Source organism: Acomys russatus, chromosome X, assembly GCF_903995435.1.
Source record: "Acomys russatus chromosome X, mAcoRus1.1, whole genome shotgun sequence".
In the NCBI taxonomy this organism is placed as follows: Eukaryota; Metazoa; Chordata; class Mammalia; order Rodentia; family Muridae; genus Acomys; species Acomys russatus.
Window position 1 is genome coordinate 120991320 of NC_067169.1, and position 13554 is coordinate 121004873.

The window sequence follows — 13554 nt, forward strand, 5'->3', positions numbered from 1 at the left end:
CTGGAGATGTGACACCACCACCAGCCCTCCACCATGAATAGTCTTTAAACAACAAACACACTCAAGGCATGCATTAGACAGCACAAGATGTCAGTGGTTTCTTAAGGTGGGTGTTGCCTCATCCCAGCTCAGCAGATGTGAAGGAGCCAATTCACAGCCTGTGGAATATATGGGGCCAATCATGTTGTCCAGAGGAGCTGTGGATCTTGCCTTCCCAGTGACACACTCTGCCTTCAGACGTGCTTTTTAAAAAATATTAGTTCACACAGGGTGAAGACTTTAGCTTAGCTTTCACCTGCAGTGGGGTTCACTGTAGAGCTCAATGGAGCCAAGGGCCAAAAGCCAAAGAACAATCCAGGAAGCCCGTGGCTCCAGCCCAAATTAAGAGTGGCACTCAGGTCTGGGCCAGGTGAGGCCCTGGTCCTTGGTTTCCCATATTTACCACTGTGAACATGGTCAGAGCTCTCTTTATCCGAGCAGACAGGGAGGACAGCTACACAACTACAAAGGCAGCAGTGGCATTCCACTCAGCTAAGTCAGCACCCCTCCCCTCTCCCCCCCCCCCCCCCCCCCCCCATCGCCTTCTAGTAAAGCAACAAGCATGCTTTTGGTTTCCAATTCATTCTCAGGATCTGTATCTCTTGTTGTCAAATAAGATCATGTACAAGGTAGGAGTAAGCACCTACCCCAACCTGGTAGAAAATTCATTTTCAATGCAGAAGTGACTACTAAGACCTGTCACCAGGCCAGCTAGGGATCCATATGGAATCTCATGGCAATCAAACCTGCAAGTCACAGCTCCCACCTTCTCCAGATTCCTAAATTCAGGTTAAAGCTACTGTGAGACACATGTTCGCACTAAAATAACTGGAAAGCCTCCACCTGAAAAGCTCTATGGAAGCTGAGTAATATAAAACCTGAACTTGTAAAGAGCATTCAAAAAATTATAAGTGCCTAGGTGTTACGTGTGTGTGTGTTTGTGTGTGTGTGTGCGTGCGCATGCAAGAGCGTGTACATGTGCGCACGCACATGTTGCAGCTTGGTGTTGGCTGATTTGCTTCTTGCAGGGACTCCATGTGCATCAGATGTTAGTTGAGCACGCTACGCAAAGCTTTCAGTGGTCAGTGCCACAGCAACCCACTCCGGCACTGCCCCCACCATCCTCTTGTCCACCTTCATCTTGGTCATCCTCCTTTTGCCCAGGCTAAGACTGGAGCAGGCTGTCTCTATGACCCAGAAACTTCCAACACTGGTGCTAGTGATTTGCTCAAGCTGGGTCCCAGGTTTCAGCACCAAGTCTCAAGAAGGCCCATGGCAGAGCAGTCACCATACTCTGCAGGACAGGGCACAGAAAGCACACTCACGAACACCTAAGGCTTGTCCAGAAAAACCCAATAAAATAAGAAGCACGTGGCATGGGAAGAAACTTGGGGAAAGGGTCGGCAAATGAAATCTGGAGCTGGGTCACAAGCAGTGGCACCCTTCATATGCACCTGCCACTGACCAGGGCCTCAGATCCGGGGCGGCTCAGGTGCTGAAGGCTCTGCAGACTGTGCATCTTGTCTTGAGTATGTCACTAGGAAAAGAAGACATGTGTTAGGAGGCTTTCAGCTCTGCTCTGACAAATCCCTGCCTGGTAGGATGGATGTTTAGATCACTGTTGCACATGTGGGCAGTTCAGCATATCCCAGGCCTGTTCACTGCCCCCTGTAGGACGGCCATGGCCCTGGATGCAAGGTTCACTCAGGGTTGATTAAAGTGTTAAAATTTTGACAGAGAATGCCCCCTATAGAACCTCAAACTGTCTATTTCCATGCAGGGTCATTTCCATACATTCGGTGCTGCACTACCAGATAAGTTTGTAAGCACTGACCTGGGGACCTCATTCTCTATTATGGAACAGGTAGAACCTGGTCCTCCTCAGCACCCAGACTCCATAGCTCCTGTCCTGCAGCTGCGCTCTCTTCTCTACTCCTTGTTTGTGACACAACAGGCTCAGTAAAAGGGGCGTAGGCTTACCTGCCTAATGAAGCCAGGCTTCTCCATCAGCACTCTTGGGCCACAGACATGTCTCCCTCTCCTTTGGCCTGACCATATGTGGCCTAGAATTTCTGCTAGTCCCTGGACCCCCAAAGTACTCAGTGACTCTGGAGAAGGTAATGGAACATCTGGCATTTAAATAAGTGTCTTTTTGTCTTTGGCCATTTTCTAATCGAAAGGTCTAGAGACAGATGTGGACCCACACCTGTAATCCCATCACTCGGGTGGAGCGGGGGTAGATCAGGAAGTCTAGGCTACTCCCAGCTACATAGCAAGTTTGAGGCCAGCCTTGGCTACCTGAGGCCCTGTCACAATCATAAAAAATTAAAAGCAAATAGGCTAGTGGTCTAGATGCAAAACTTTCTGGATGACCATGCCCAGGATTCATGTGTGTCTGCTGGCACAAAGCTGAGATGTCCCAGGCTTACATTCAGATGGTTCAATAGTTAAAGCTGATCAGCAAAAGTTCCCAGAAGTCATCACCATGACACTAGTGTCCCCATTCTCAAGAAATTGGGAGGCCAGTTGATCAGTCACAGGATACAGGCAGACCTGGGCCCCTGAAGGTTTTATGATGGGCAAACATTACAGAAACAGATTCTTCTGGCCCTCCCAAAACCAGTTCTATTCAGTGCTGGAGACACTGTGTTGAGAGCCTTCCTCAGGGAACAGTGACTGAGAAGTCCTCACCTTGAGGTTCCTCACATACAACAGCTTCCAGGTTCTCCCCCTTCACATAGTCTGCATTGAGGCCTTCTGTAAAGAGTGAGAACAAAGTAAAGGAGGCACAATGAAACAAAGGGGCTGTCATGATTGAGAATCCCTGACTGAGTCCTCTATGACAGTAAAGGCTGCCAGGATCAGCTCCCTGTCCCTGGATCACCAGCACAGCATCTTCTAGATAGAGTAGCCACCAGGGAACCCATTGCATAGGACTTCTCATCACAATCCTTGCAAACAGCATCATGCATCAAAGGCCCACACCCCACCTATAAAGAGCCATAGGGAGCATACCACATGCTTGGGCACTGGATCACCCATAGGACTACATGAGGCCAAAGGCCGGGGAGGTGGAGAGGGAGCCAAGAGCTAGGGAATGACTGAAAGAAGCAAAGTAAGGAAGGGCAGATGGATGTGCAGGCTCACTCTGGAAATGCCAGCATCTGGCCTTCCCAGCAGCACCTGTGTGCACAAGGAAGCCAACTTACTTCACCAGACCTGAGGAATGACTGATGTGCACACCCATGCTTAGAAGGCCCAGGGTCCACAAACAGCTGTTCTGGTCTAATGTGTGGTCTGGGTTCTCCCAATGACCCCCCCTCCCCATTATCCTCAAGGGATATGTAGCAACTCAATGAAACATCCTCTTCACTCAGCCAAAGGCCATCACTCAAGGACTGGGAGCAGCCCCACACCTATGGCTGCTTAAAAGTCAAAGCCTTCTGTCTGAACAACAGAGGGCCACTAGGGAAAATGAGTTCTGACACTACCTAACCAACTCACTGGACAACTCGTGGTCCTGGCTCTCACCTGCCCAGATAGCTGTTAGGCTCAAGGTGAAAGCAGTATTCTCTGGCAGGGGTGCTTAACTACCATGCAAAGCCAGGCAGGTGATGGCCCCAGTGCCAGTGCGGGGCGGGGGGGCTGGGAGATGCACACTGGGCCTCCAGACCACTGCCCACATTCCCACTTGGTGAGCAGGAGACAGCCTTTTTCCTTCAGGTGGTTTCTGGGAGGTGTTCACCCATGGGAATCTCAGTGCCTCCCCTCCCCATCCCATAGACATCCCTAACTCTGGGCATCTTGGAAATAGATGATATGGCAGGTGGCACCCCTACAACATATCAGGAAAAGCTATCAATGGTATGGATGGTCACGGGCAAGTTGGTAAATGTCAGGGAGAGAGGTGAGTTAGAGCAGGGAAAGGCGGATAATGATTGTCTGGGACGAAATCACAGGGAGCATGAGTTTGGTTACCTTGACCTTCTGCTGCATCTGAAGGCAAGACACGAAGCTTAGAACCCTGGAGAAAGAACTTGACTCCAGGCACCAAACCCATCTGGTATTTTATGAGAGCCACTGGCACTTGGCACTGAGGGCAGGCAGGGAACCCCTTCAGTAGCAACAGAGGTTGGAGATCAAAAAGGGTAGGTCCTCCTAGCAACCACCTGCCGCTTCCTTGGGGTTTTCCATCTGCCTTTCCCGACTGCCAATCACTGGAGGCCATGCTTGCCTCTGATTGGCAGCCCAGCCGGCCAGTGGAGTGTAGAAGCAGACAGCCCTGCTTCCGAGAAAGTTAGCCACCCCACACACACCCTTCGGGTCCTTCCTCTTCATGAATCATCACAGGGCAAATGACAGTCCAGACAAGTAAGTATGAGCTTGGTGTCAGGTCACAGACAAGGAAACTGCAGCTAATCCAAGCTCAGGTCAGCAGGGGGCGCTGTGGCAGCACAATGGAGCTTGGCTGATACAGCCACAGACTGGCCAGAGAGGAGGCTCCTTAGGAGAGAACACTCCAGGCAGGCCTGAACAAGAAGAGAGAGGAGCACTGGCAGAGAGAAAACAGCAATGGCTGTACCCTAAAGAAGGCAGAGCACACGGGAAGGGAAAATGACTATGAACAAGGAAGACTTCCTAGGGACAAAGAGAAGCCAAATGGCCAGGGCTTTGAATGACAAGTTTAGGTCAAGGCCTGGGCCGTGACCTTATAGTCATCAGGAAACCTCGAGAAGCCCAGGTATTTTTAAACAGGTCCCTCTGAAGAAGGTGAAGTGTCAGGGAGACAGTGTCAGGGAGGTAGGAAAAAGCTTACTCATGGATGTGTGTGGCTCATGAAGAGCATGCATTGCATGACTCCCACACACAGGAGTACAAGTGACAGTGAAGTCCACGTTCCAAGACCTGTGTAAGCCTAGTGGGCTTGTTCAACTTGTGAGCCCTTCTAACTGCCATGTTCTTAACAAACCACGTGGGCTGGATGATGGCTGGACCCAGACCGTCCCAGTCCGCCTCCCTTCCGGTGGCACCTGGCTTTGGCTGAAGCCCCTCCACCTCATGAAGCTATGCTAGCCTTCCCAGTCAAGTACCCTGCGGCCTCATTCATTAAACCCGTAAATGTTACCTTGTCTGGCAGAGGGATCTCAAAGTGACTGCATTCGGGATTTAAGTTGGAGACAGCATTAACACAGTCACAAGACAAGGCACACCTGACTGCCTGGAAGACAGAAGGTGGATGGTAGGCCTTCCCCAGGGTCCCTGCAGTGAATGTGGTCCTGTGGGGTTTTGAGACAAAGCCTTACACTATAGCTGAGGCTGGAATTCACTCTGTAGCACAGACTGCCATGGGAATCACAATGCTCCTCCTACCTCAGCTTTCCTAACTCGGGTTACAGGTGTGTGCCAACATTCTAGCTCAGAAAACAAGTTTCAGTCATTTGAAATCACAGCAGTTCTCTGTCCTGGAAAGCACGAGAACCTTGGACAGCTGAGCAGAGCAAGAGTGCTCACTCGTGACCCTTTTTGGTCTACTCTGATGGCTCCCACAGTAGGGAAGGGAGAGAGACTTTGGGTCTAAAGGGCTCATTACTCCTTCCTTGCTGAGGCTCAAGCCTGGACTGGCTTCCCTCACCATATACAAGGAGAAATGATGGGAAAGCCATGGTACAAATGGACCCGCTGTAGTGCTCCAGGCCAAAGTAGACCTTCAGCAATGTGAGAAGAGAAGCAGGCCTATCGCTTTAAGAGTATCACTGCACAGGAGACTGTCTGAGGATTAACAAACAGTATTAGCAACATAACATTAGTGACTTTGGTCACTCATACAGAGCCTGTAGCTCAGGGTTAACAAAGCGTTATCTTTTTATCTTTTACAAGGCCATCTTGAGAATGCTTGTCTAAAGTTTTGCTTCCTCCTCTGGCTAAATACCCTTAGACCAAGACCATATTCCCTTCCCTGAGAAGATTATAGAGAGATTAAAGGCCCAAGAGCAGCCACCTGCCTGCTTGGGGAGAGGGTGGGAGGGAGCCCCTGCCCCTGCCCCCTGGAACAGAAACTCCCTAACACTCTCTGTCTTCAAAAGCAACAAGAATGAGGCTGTACTCATCTTATTTCCTTCTTCTAGGCCAAGGCCAGGAGGGTGGCAGATAGAGCTGCCTCTCCATACCATGAAAAACCAGGCCCTTTGCCCAAAATGTCTAAAAGGTCTCCCTCCAAATATTCTTCCTGATCCAGGGTCACCCTTGGCCTAATGTAAGCCACTAGTGGGTGGTATACCCATCTTTTTTTCTTTCTTTTTTTCTTTTTTTTTGATACCGATCTTTTTCATCAATTAGAAAGTCCCTTTGCTTTATAGTGGAGGGGGGCAGGCAGAGGTAAGAAAATTCTAGGCTTTGTCCTTGTTCCTAACCACTCTATCACCAAGTTTGTGAATCCATGTACATGTGGGGTATCCTTGATGAAGAATTTTCTAGAAGAACAAAAGAAAAAAAGGTAATATGGTAGTCTTATGAAAAAACAGTTGTGATGCCCACATTCAAAGCACCCCATGACCCAGGTTAGTTTCCTGGGAGTCTCCGGTCCAGGTCCCACAAAGAGCAAAAGCTGTTAACCAGTACATGAAGACACAGAAGGAGATGGCCCTAAGCTTCCTACAAAAGGGAAGAATCTGAGGAAGGCAAGGAAGGGGTCAAGTACTGCTGAGTCATGTACCCTCCAGTGAAGTAAAAACTTGCCAGTCCTGAACCAGAGACATTGCACTTAAAGCAGTGATGGAATGATGCTGTGGTACTAAACCCCCAGTCAGCCCTTTCACTCTCCCTCAACAGCATCCTCACAGGCTCCCTGTCATGGTGCGTCAACAGGCTTCTAAGACTAGAACCCTTCTGTAACAATCTGATTTACCCACAGGTGCCCCACTTGTGGCTACCGCCCACAAGACACGCAATCTGTTCTCTAAAATTCTAGTACATAAAAGGCAGGAATGAAAAAAATCACATTATGATTCTCTTTCATTACTACTCCTTAAAAGAACTTAAGAGCTCATATACTTTTAACTGATCTGACGTGAGGAGGAGCCGAGAGCACCAGGTAGAGACATATCAAGAAATCAGGACTCTAAGGGGGTACTGCCAGAATCATAAGAGCCCTGAAGACACTCACTCTCTGAAGACACCCTGGAAGAGCACAGTATTCTAACTGGCAGTAGAGAAGGTCCAACATCCCCTGGTGAGATCTGAGGCCACAGGGCTTTATCAAGGTTCCTCCCATTCTAGGGAAATAAAACATCACAGTGCTCACTGAGATTTGTTCCAACTCAAATATGGCGTCTTCTAGCTGAGAAGTCTGCAAAGTCAAGATCACACAGTGTGGCCCAATGTGCTCCTCCAGACCAGGATAATTTTTGGTTGGCCTAAATTTGCCCTTAACGATGTACAAAGTGTACCAGTTAGGAAATCCACTGGTATTGAGTAGGCTGGGGGAGGGATGAGAACTGGCCTGGGCCCCTTTCCCTGCTCAGCTGTGGACTCACGCTGAATGCTGAAGCAGAACTTCTTCTGCTGGTAGGAGATGTAGCTGGATACAGCTCCAATAAGGGCCATGGCCAGGGCACTGGCCACACCTGCGATGGTGCCGGTTTCTGTTGATATGCCTGAACATGAAAAGAATGGACAGGTCTCAGTGGACAAGGCCCCAAACTCCAAGTGCCAAGAGCTCATCCAGGATTCTGTAGCTCTGATAGCCCCAAGTTATGCTGGCTAGATGTCCATAATCTCCAAGTCCATGTGGAAGAACTATGCCATAGATACCTAAAGCATCAAAATGGCATGGTTCCCCTTGGATTTACCATGTGCTTCTGGTCTTCCAAAAAGACTTTCATTTTGAGAAACATGAGAGGCAGATGTGCAGTCCTTTCTTTTACAGAGACGCAGGTTAGCAGGTTTCCTAGTGGGCTACCTATCCCAGGGCCCAGATCTTCATGTTCCTTCCATTCAATGGCTACTCCTCTCTGCTATTTGCCTCATGAATCTATTGGTAACTCTGGTTACCATGTGTTGAAGACTGCCCCTTATGCAGCATTAGGGAGTAGTAGAACTTTGAGAAGTAATTGGATCATGAGGTCTCCACTTTCAACAAGGGATGGATTTTTAGTGGAACAGATTTCAGGGACAGAGCTTTGTTAGCTAGCCATCTACCTATTTCTAGGATCCCATGAGATGAGCAGTTTTCTCTACCATGGGTTTCTGCAATGATGGTTCACCTCTTCAGGTCCAAAGGCAAGAGGGTCAATTGACCATGCACTGGAACCTCCAAAATCATGAGCAATATAAGTTTTATTTTCTTTTAAATTATATATCTTCAGTGTTCTTCATTGTGATAGAAAAGCTGACTAACAGAACCATTTGAGGAAGGTCAGAGAAAGACAAATCTAAGACCAGAGTGGGCCAACATTATTTTTCCTTGTGGTTCCACCAGAAACTTTGGGCCACAGATACTCACCAGATCCAGGGTCATCATTGCTGCCATAACCACCACTACCACCACCTGGGGAAGGAACAAAAGCATTTAATGTCCCCAGAAAGCCTTCTGAAGTGGTTGCTTCCTTACACTGAGCTCCTGTCACAGATGATATTCTCTAGGCTCTGGCTTCAAGTTTACTTCTTCACTGTACACTAAGGGCAGACCCACTTAGCATGCCTACTTTACAAGCAAGGGAGCCAAAGCTAGCAGGCAGATGAGAGATAAGCAAAAAAGCAGTTAAATTTGACTGCAAATTACACCACCAAGTATCTCTTGCACATCTATACCAAACAGGAGTTGGAGCATAAAGAAATGAAACTGTATAAAACCATATCTAACATTTTCACATTTAGTTGTTAAATATCATAGAAATGCAGAGCAAGTTAATGACAACAGAGGTTGGGAAGGATGGGGAAGGGCATTAGCTCTGCTTATAAGGGTCATAGGAGGGAGATCCTTGTGACAGAATAATTTATCTGGTTATATTGATACATTATCACCACATGGCAAAACTGTAAGGCTAACACACACACACACACACACACACACACACACACACACACACACACACACACACACAACTTCCCCAAAGTAAGCTACCTTCTCCCATTCCTGGAGAGCAATTTCAAGACAAGTAACAAGTACCATCCTAGAATGTTAACTGGCCTGAGTTCATGCCTTTTGTACTATCCTCTTCCTGGGGTCTAATACTCACTATGAGAAGATGATGTTGTTCTCAGGGAATGGGGAGGGGCTATCTTAGGAGAGACTCCTCTAGAATTTTGGAAGAAACAAGCACTGGCACTTGCTTATCAATCAAAAGTCTAGTTTGTAAGTATAAAACTCTTCCACTGTAGTGAGGGAAGGTATAGGGGTGAGCAGATGGGATGTGAGAACTCAGTGCTTTGGCTTCTGAGCTCCATTCATTTTTTTCTGAATATAAGCCAAACCAAGCTGCTGTACAAAATGCAGTGTGCAAGATAGTATTAGGACAAGCGACAGAATCAGCTGGCATCGAACAACTGGCTTTAGGCCATGAACCTGAATTTTCAATAAAATTAGCACAGCATTTCTACTATCTTAGGAGCAAAGGGTGGCTTTTAAACATGACTGTAAGTCAGACATACGAAACAGAAAATATTCTATCAAAGTAAGAACTTTGGCAGTGAGTGAGCAAGTGAGTGAGTGAGAGAACAAGAGAGCCAGAGAAAGAGGCAGAGACACTGGATTTTGTCAAAGACATATAAATAAGTACAATGGATGGGATGTGGTAGCACACACTTACATTCCTGAACAGGGTAGGCAAAAACAGAAAGGTTGGGAGTTCAAGGCCAGCCTGTACTACATGATAAGACAGTCTCAAAAACAAAACAAAAGGGTGAGATGGGAAGGAGAGGGAGAGAGGCCTAGCATACCCATGAAGTAAAACTTAGATGTGATCTTTGCACCTAGTAAGGCAAGTAGAAGAATTAGGAAGCAGACGCCAGTGGAGGCTGTAGAATGAGGCCCTGTTTAAAACAAAACAAACAAACAAACAAAAGTGGAAGGATGACTCACAAAATACTGGTAAATATATACCTGAGAAGGGAATAAATTAGTCTGTAGAAAAATGCAAATGAAGCTCAGCATGCCATAGCATCCCCACACTTTAGGGGGGAAAGAAAAGGAAAGAAAGGAAAGAAAAAGAAGAGAAGAGCTTGGTGTGGCGGAGCATGCCTTTAATCCCAGGAGGCAGAGGCAGGTGGATTGATGTGAGTTGGAGGCCAGCCTGGTCTACAAAGTGAGTCCAGGACAGCCAGGGCTACACAGAGAGACCCTGTGTATACAGAAACCCTGCTACACAGAAAAAGCAAAAAAAAAAAAAAAAAAAAAAAAAAAAAGGAAGGGAGTGGTCTAACAAAACTGTGGATGTAAAATTGCTCAGCTTCTAAGGGAACAGCTTAGAAGCAGCGGAAACCATGAAACAGAGTTATGGCATGCGCTAACAATGCTACTCCTAGCTCGGTATGTTTTCAATGTGCTCCCTACAATTCATGTGTGGCAGAAGTTTAATCTTTAATGGTATTTGAATGTGAGGCCTTTGGGAGATAATTATGCTTCAATGAGGTCATGAGGATGGAGCTCTCAGGTTGACCTCCTGGGTTTTATCAAAAGAGGAATAGAGACACAAGCCAGCGTGCTTGCTCTGCCTCAAGAGTGATGCTCCCCACTACATCTGGACCCAGCACACATGCCCTAGCATATGCCAATGCCCAGATGCACTCAAGATAGTTAAAAGCTATGCCTGTGTAAAAACTTCTATGTACTTGTATACAGATGTTCCTAGCAACCTACTTCATTCATTATGGCCTTTGGTCTACTGGTCCTTCTACTGGCTAGTAACTAAACAAAATGTTTGATAATAAATGGAAAAAGGCTCCTCTCTCATATAAAATAAGATGTTACAAAACAAATGAAGAAAAATGAGGCAAGGACATGAATATGAGGTTACAAAATATATTGAGCTTCCAATAACAAGGAAATGAAGGCATGGCTGGGACAAACGCTTTGCTCTGATTGAATTCACAAAGACTAAAAAATTATGTTTGGTGGGTTGAGGTTAGTATTGGAGAAAATGAATAACTTCTTACTTCCAAGCAGGGGAAATGGAGGTTGGTGCCACCTTAATGGGAAATCATTTGGTAATGTCATTTAGAGTCACATTTAAAAAAAAATGTATTCATCTTGTGACAGAGCAATCACAGTCCTAGGGATTGACCTGACAGAAACAACTGTGGCTTTTCATATGTGGCCTGACAGTGCTCAAAGCACTATGTACAGTGGAAAAGCTAGAGGAGCCTCAATACAAAATAGTCTACAGGATACATAAAGTGTAATATGTGTAATATAGTGTTAGGCAGTCACTGATGATATTTCAAAATAACCTACATAACAGAAAAATATGCTGAGTGTTACTGAATAGACATTGATTTTTAAAAGGGTAGCATACACTGGGTAGGGGGACACATATATGGAATGCCAGCACACAGTCAAGCTTCCTGGGAGGCTGGGGCAAGAGGATTGTTCCGAGTTTGAGGACAGCCCAAAATTTCCTTATATTGTACACATTATACAGTAATTTGCTTTCATGGTACACATCTATCCACATGGATAGCTACACAGACTACCTAGCTCTAGGGGCCCTGGCTGTAACTATAGTGACTGTCATGGCTACAGAGACCGCCACTGCAGTGATAGCAAGCACTGCTATAGCAGGTTCCATCATGATAAGGACCACGTAGCTATAGCAACCAACATCACTTGGATGGACTCTGTAAAATAAGAGGCGTTACGTCGCCTCGGTAAGGAAGTTGTGTTCAGTGGTTTGAATAAATCTTGTCCCCATGGAAACTTGTGGTGAAAGTTGATTACCACTATAACAGTGTAATGCTTTTGTCCTGGGACTGGGTTAGTTGCCACAAGATCGGGCTGTTTTGTCTCATGGGTCTGTGTCCATTTGTCCTTTTGTTTTGCTGCCATGTTAGGGTACAACACGAGACCTTCACTAGATGTAGCCACCAATCTTGGCCTTCAGACTCTAGAACTATGAAGTAAATAAATTCCTTTATTAATTACTCTGCCTTGGACATTCTATTATAGTGAGAGAGAATGGATTAAGTCATTGTGAATAAGCCCTGTTGTCAACAGAGGTGTCAGAATCTCAGCATCTTAAATACAAAGACAACAATGCACATATAGACGTCAGCCTTGAGTCCTACAGAGCCACTTACTGGGAGAGACAGGAACACAAGGCATGTGCTTGCCCTTCTGTGACGGCAGCCCAGCTCGTAGCTCACAGTGAGTGCCTGACGCATCCGGTCGTCAAGGACACAGAGAATCATGGAACAGTAGATAATTATGTCTATAACTGTTGGGGAGGTAGTCAAGTGTTTAAGGACATTATGAGTGTCCCAGACTTCCAGCAAGACACAGTTAGAGCATTTAGATATTTTTTAAAATGTCCTTTTGCTGTTTCAAAAAATGTAGTAAGAGAAGTATAATTTTTAAAAGCCAATAAATAAAGCTGTATGTGTGGTGCTATCCTTGAACCTAGTAACTGGAAGGGTAAGGCAGGAAGCTCATGACATCCAGGAAAACTGGAGCAATAAACTAAAACCCTGACGAAAAGGAAAATAAACAAAAAAATAAAAAAGACATGGCTGCAAATGACTTAGGTACCAAATAAAATCAAAGAGAAAAACTATGTCAAAACATACTGAGTGCCTGCGCTAGCCACCAGGGAATGTATTCTCACTGTTGCCGAAATAGCCGCATCTCATCCATTTCCCACCATAGACCTGAGAATATTCTGTAGATATGATGGCATTGTCTTGTCCTGATCTGACACGGGATATTAAAACAGCCAATGATATACATTAGGAATAGCTTGGCAAAAAGCCCTACGTTCATGCTGCACCCTCTGGTGTGTTGGAGGGACTGTCTGACATGTCTCCACACTGTGGAACGGTAGGACCATTTGTTATGTCTTTCCCCATGCCCAAGCTAGAAAGATTGTGGATCTTCTTCCATTGGTGCTGGGCAAAGAAGGAGGCCATTGACAAAAGAGGGCAACAATCTGAGTCTCGGGAGGTCAAGGAAGGAGGAAGAGCAGAGTGCTTCCAAGTCACTGGCTTCAAGAGCTGCTAGAGGATTCGGTTACAAACTCATTCTGAGCCAGATTCAGTTTCTGAAAATGTTGCGGTAAGGAAACAATACACAACGGATAATATATGACCTCAGAAATCCACTCTGGAACAACAACTGAAGCCATGTCTTGAAGAGCCGAGGCTGGGAGGTACACTAATTGAGCTTATAATTTATGTAAATGTGATGCTTTCCCTTCGCTCCCCATCATGAGCTTGTTTGGTGGAAAGGATGGTGTCTCTGAATCTCGCCCATGTTCCAGTCTTCACCCTTTGATCTTCTTTCCTGACACCTATGGTGACAGAGGGGAT

General features: G+C 46.3%; 1 protein-coding gene across 1 annotated transcript in view; it reads right to left on the bottom strand.

Moving 5' to 3' along the window:
* Window positions 1–573: 573 nt before the first annotated feature.
* Cd99l2 (CD99 molecule like 2) overlaps window positions 574–13554 on the bottom strand; it is a 76131-nt gene continuing 63150 nt past the window's right edge. Inside the window, exons 8-11 of the mRNA XM_051141943.1 lie at window positions 8540–8584; window positions 7572–7691; window positions 2731–2796; window positions 574–1576 (exon numbers count right to left, since the gene is read on the bottom strand). Of these exons, the coding sequence (XP_050997900.1) occupies window positions 1512–1576; window positions 2731–2796; window positions 7572–7691; window positions 8540–8584 (296 nt within the window). The 3' untranslated portion in view covers window positions 574–1511. The remainder of the gene's footprint in view (window positions 1577–2730; window positions 2797–7571; window positions 7692–8539; window positions 8585–13554) is intronic.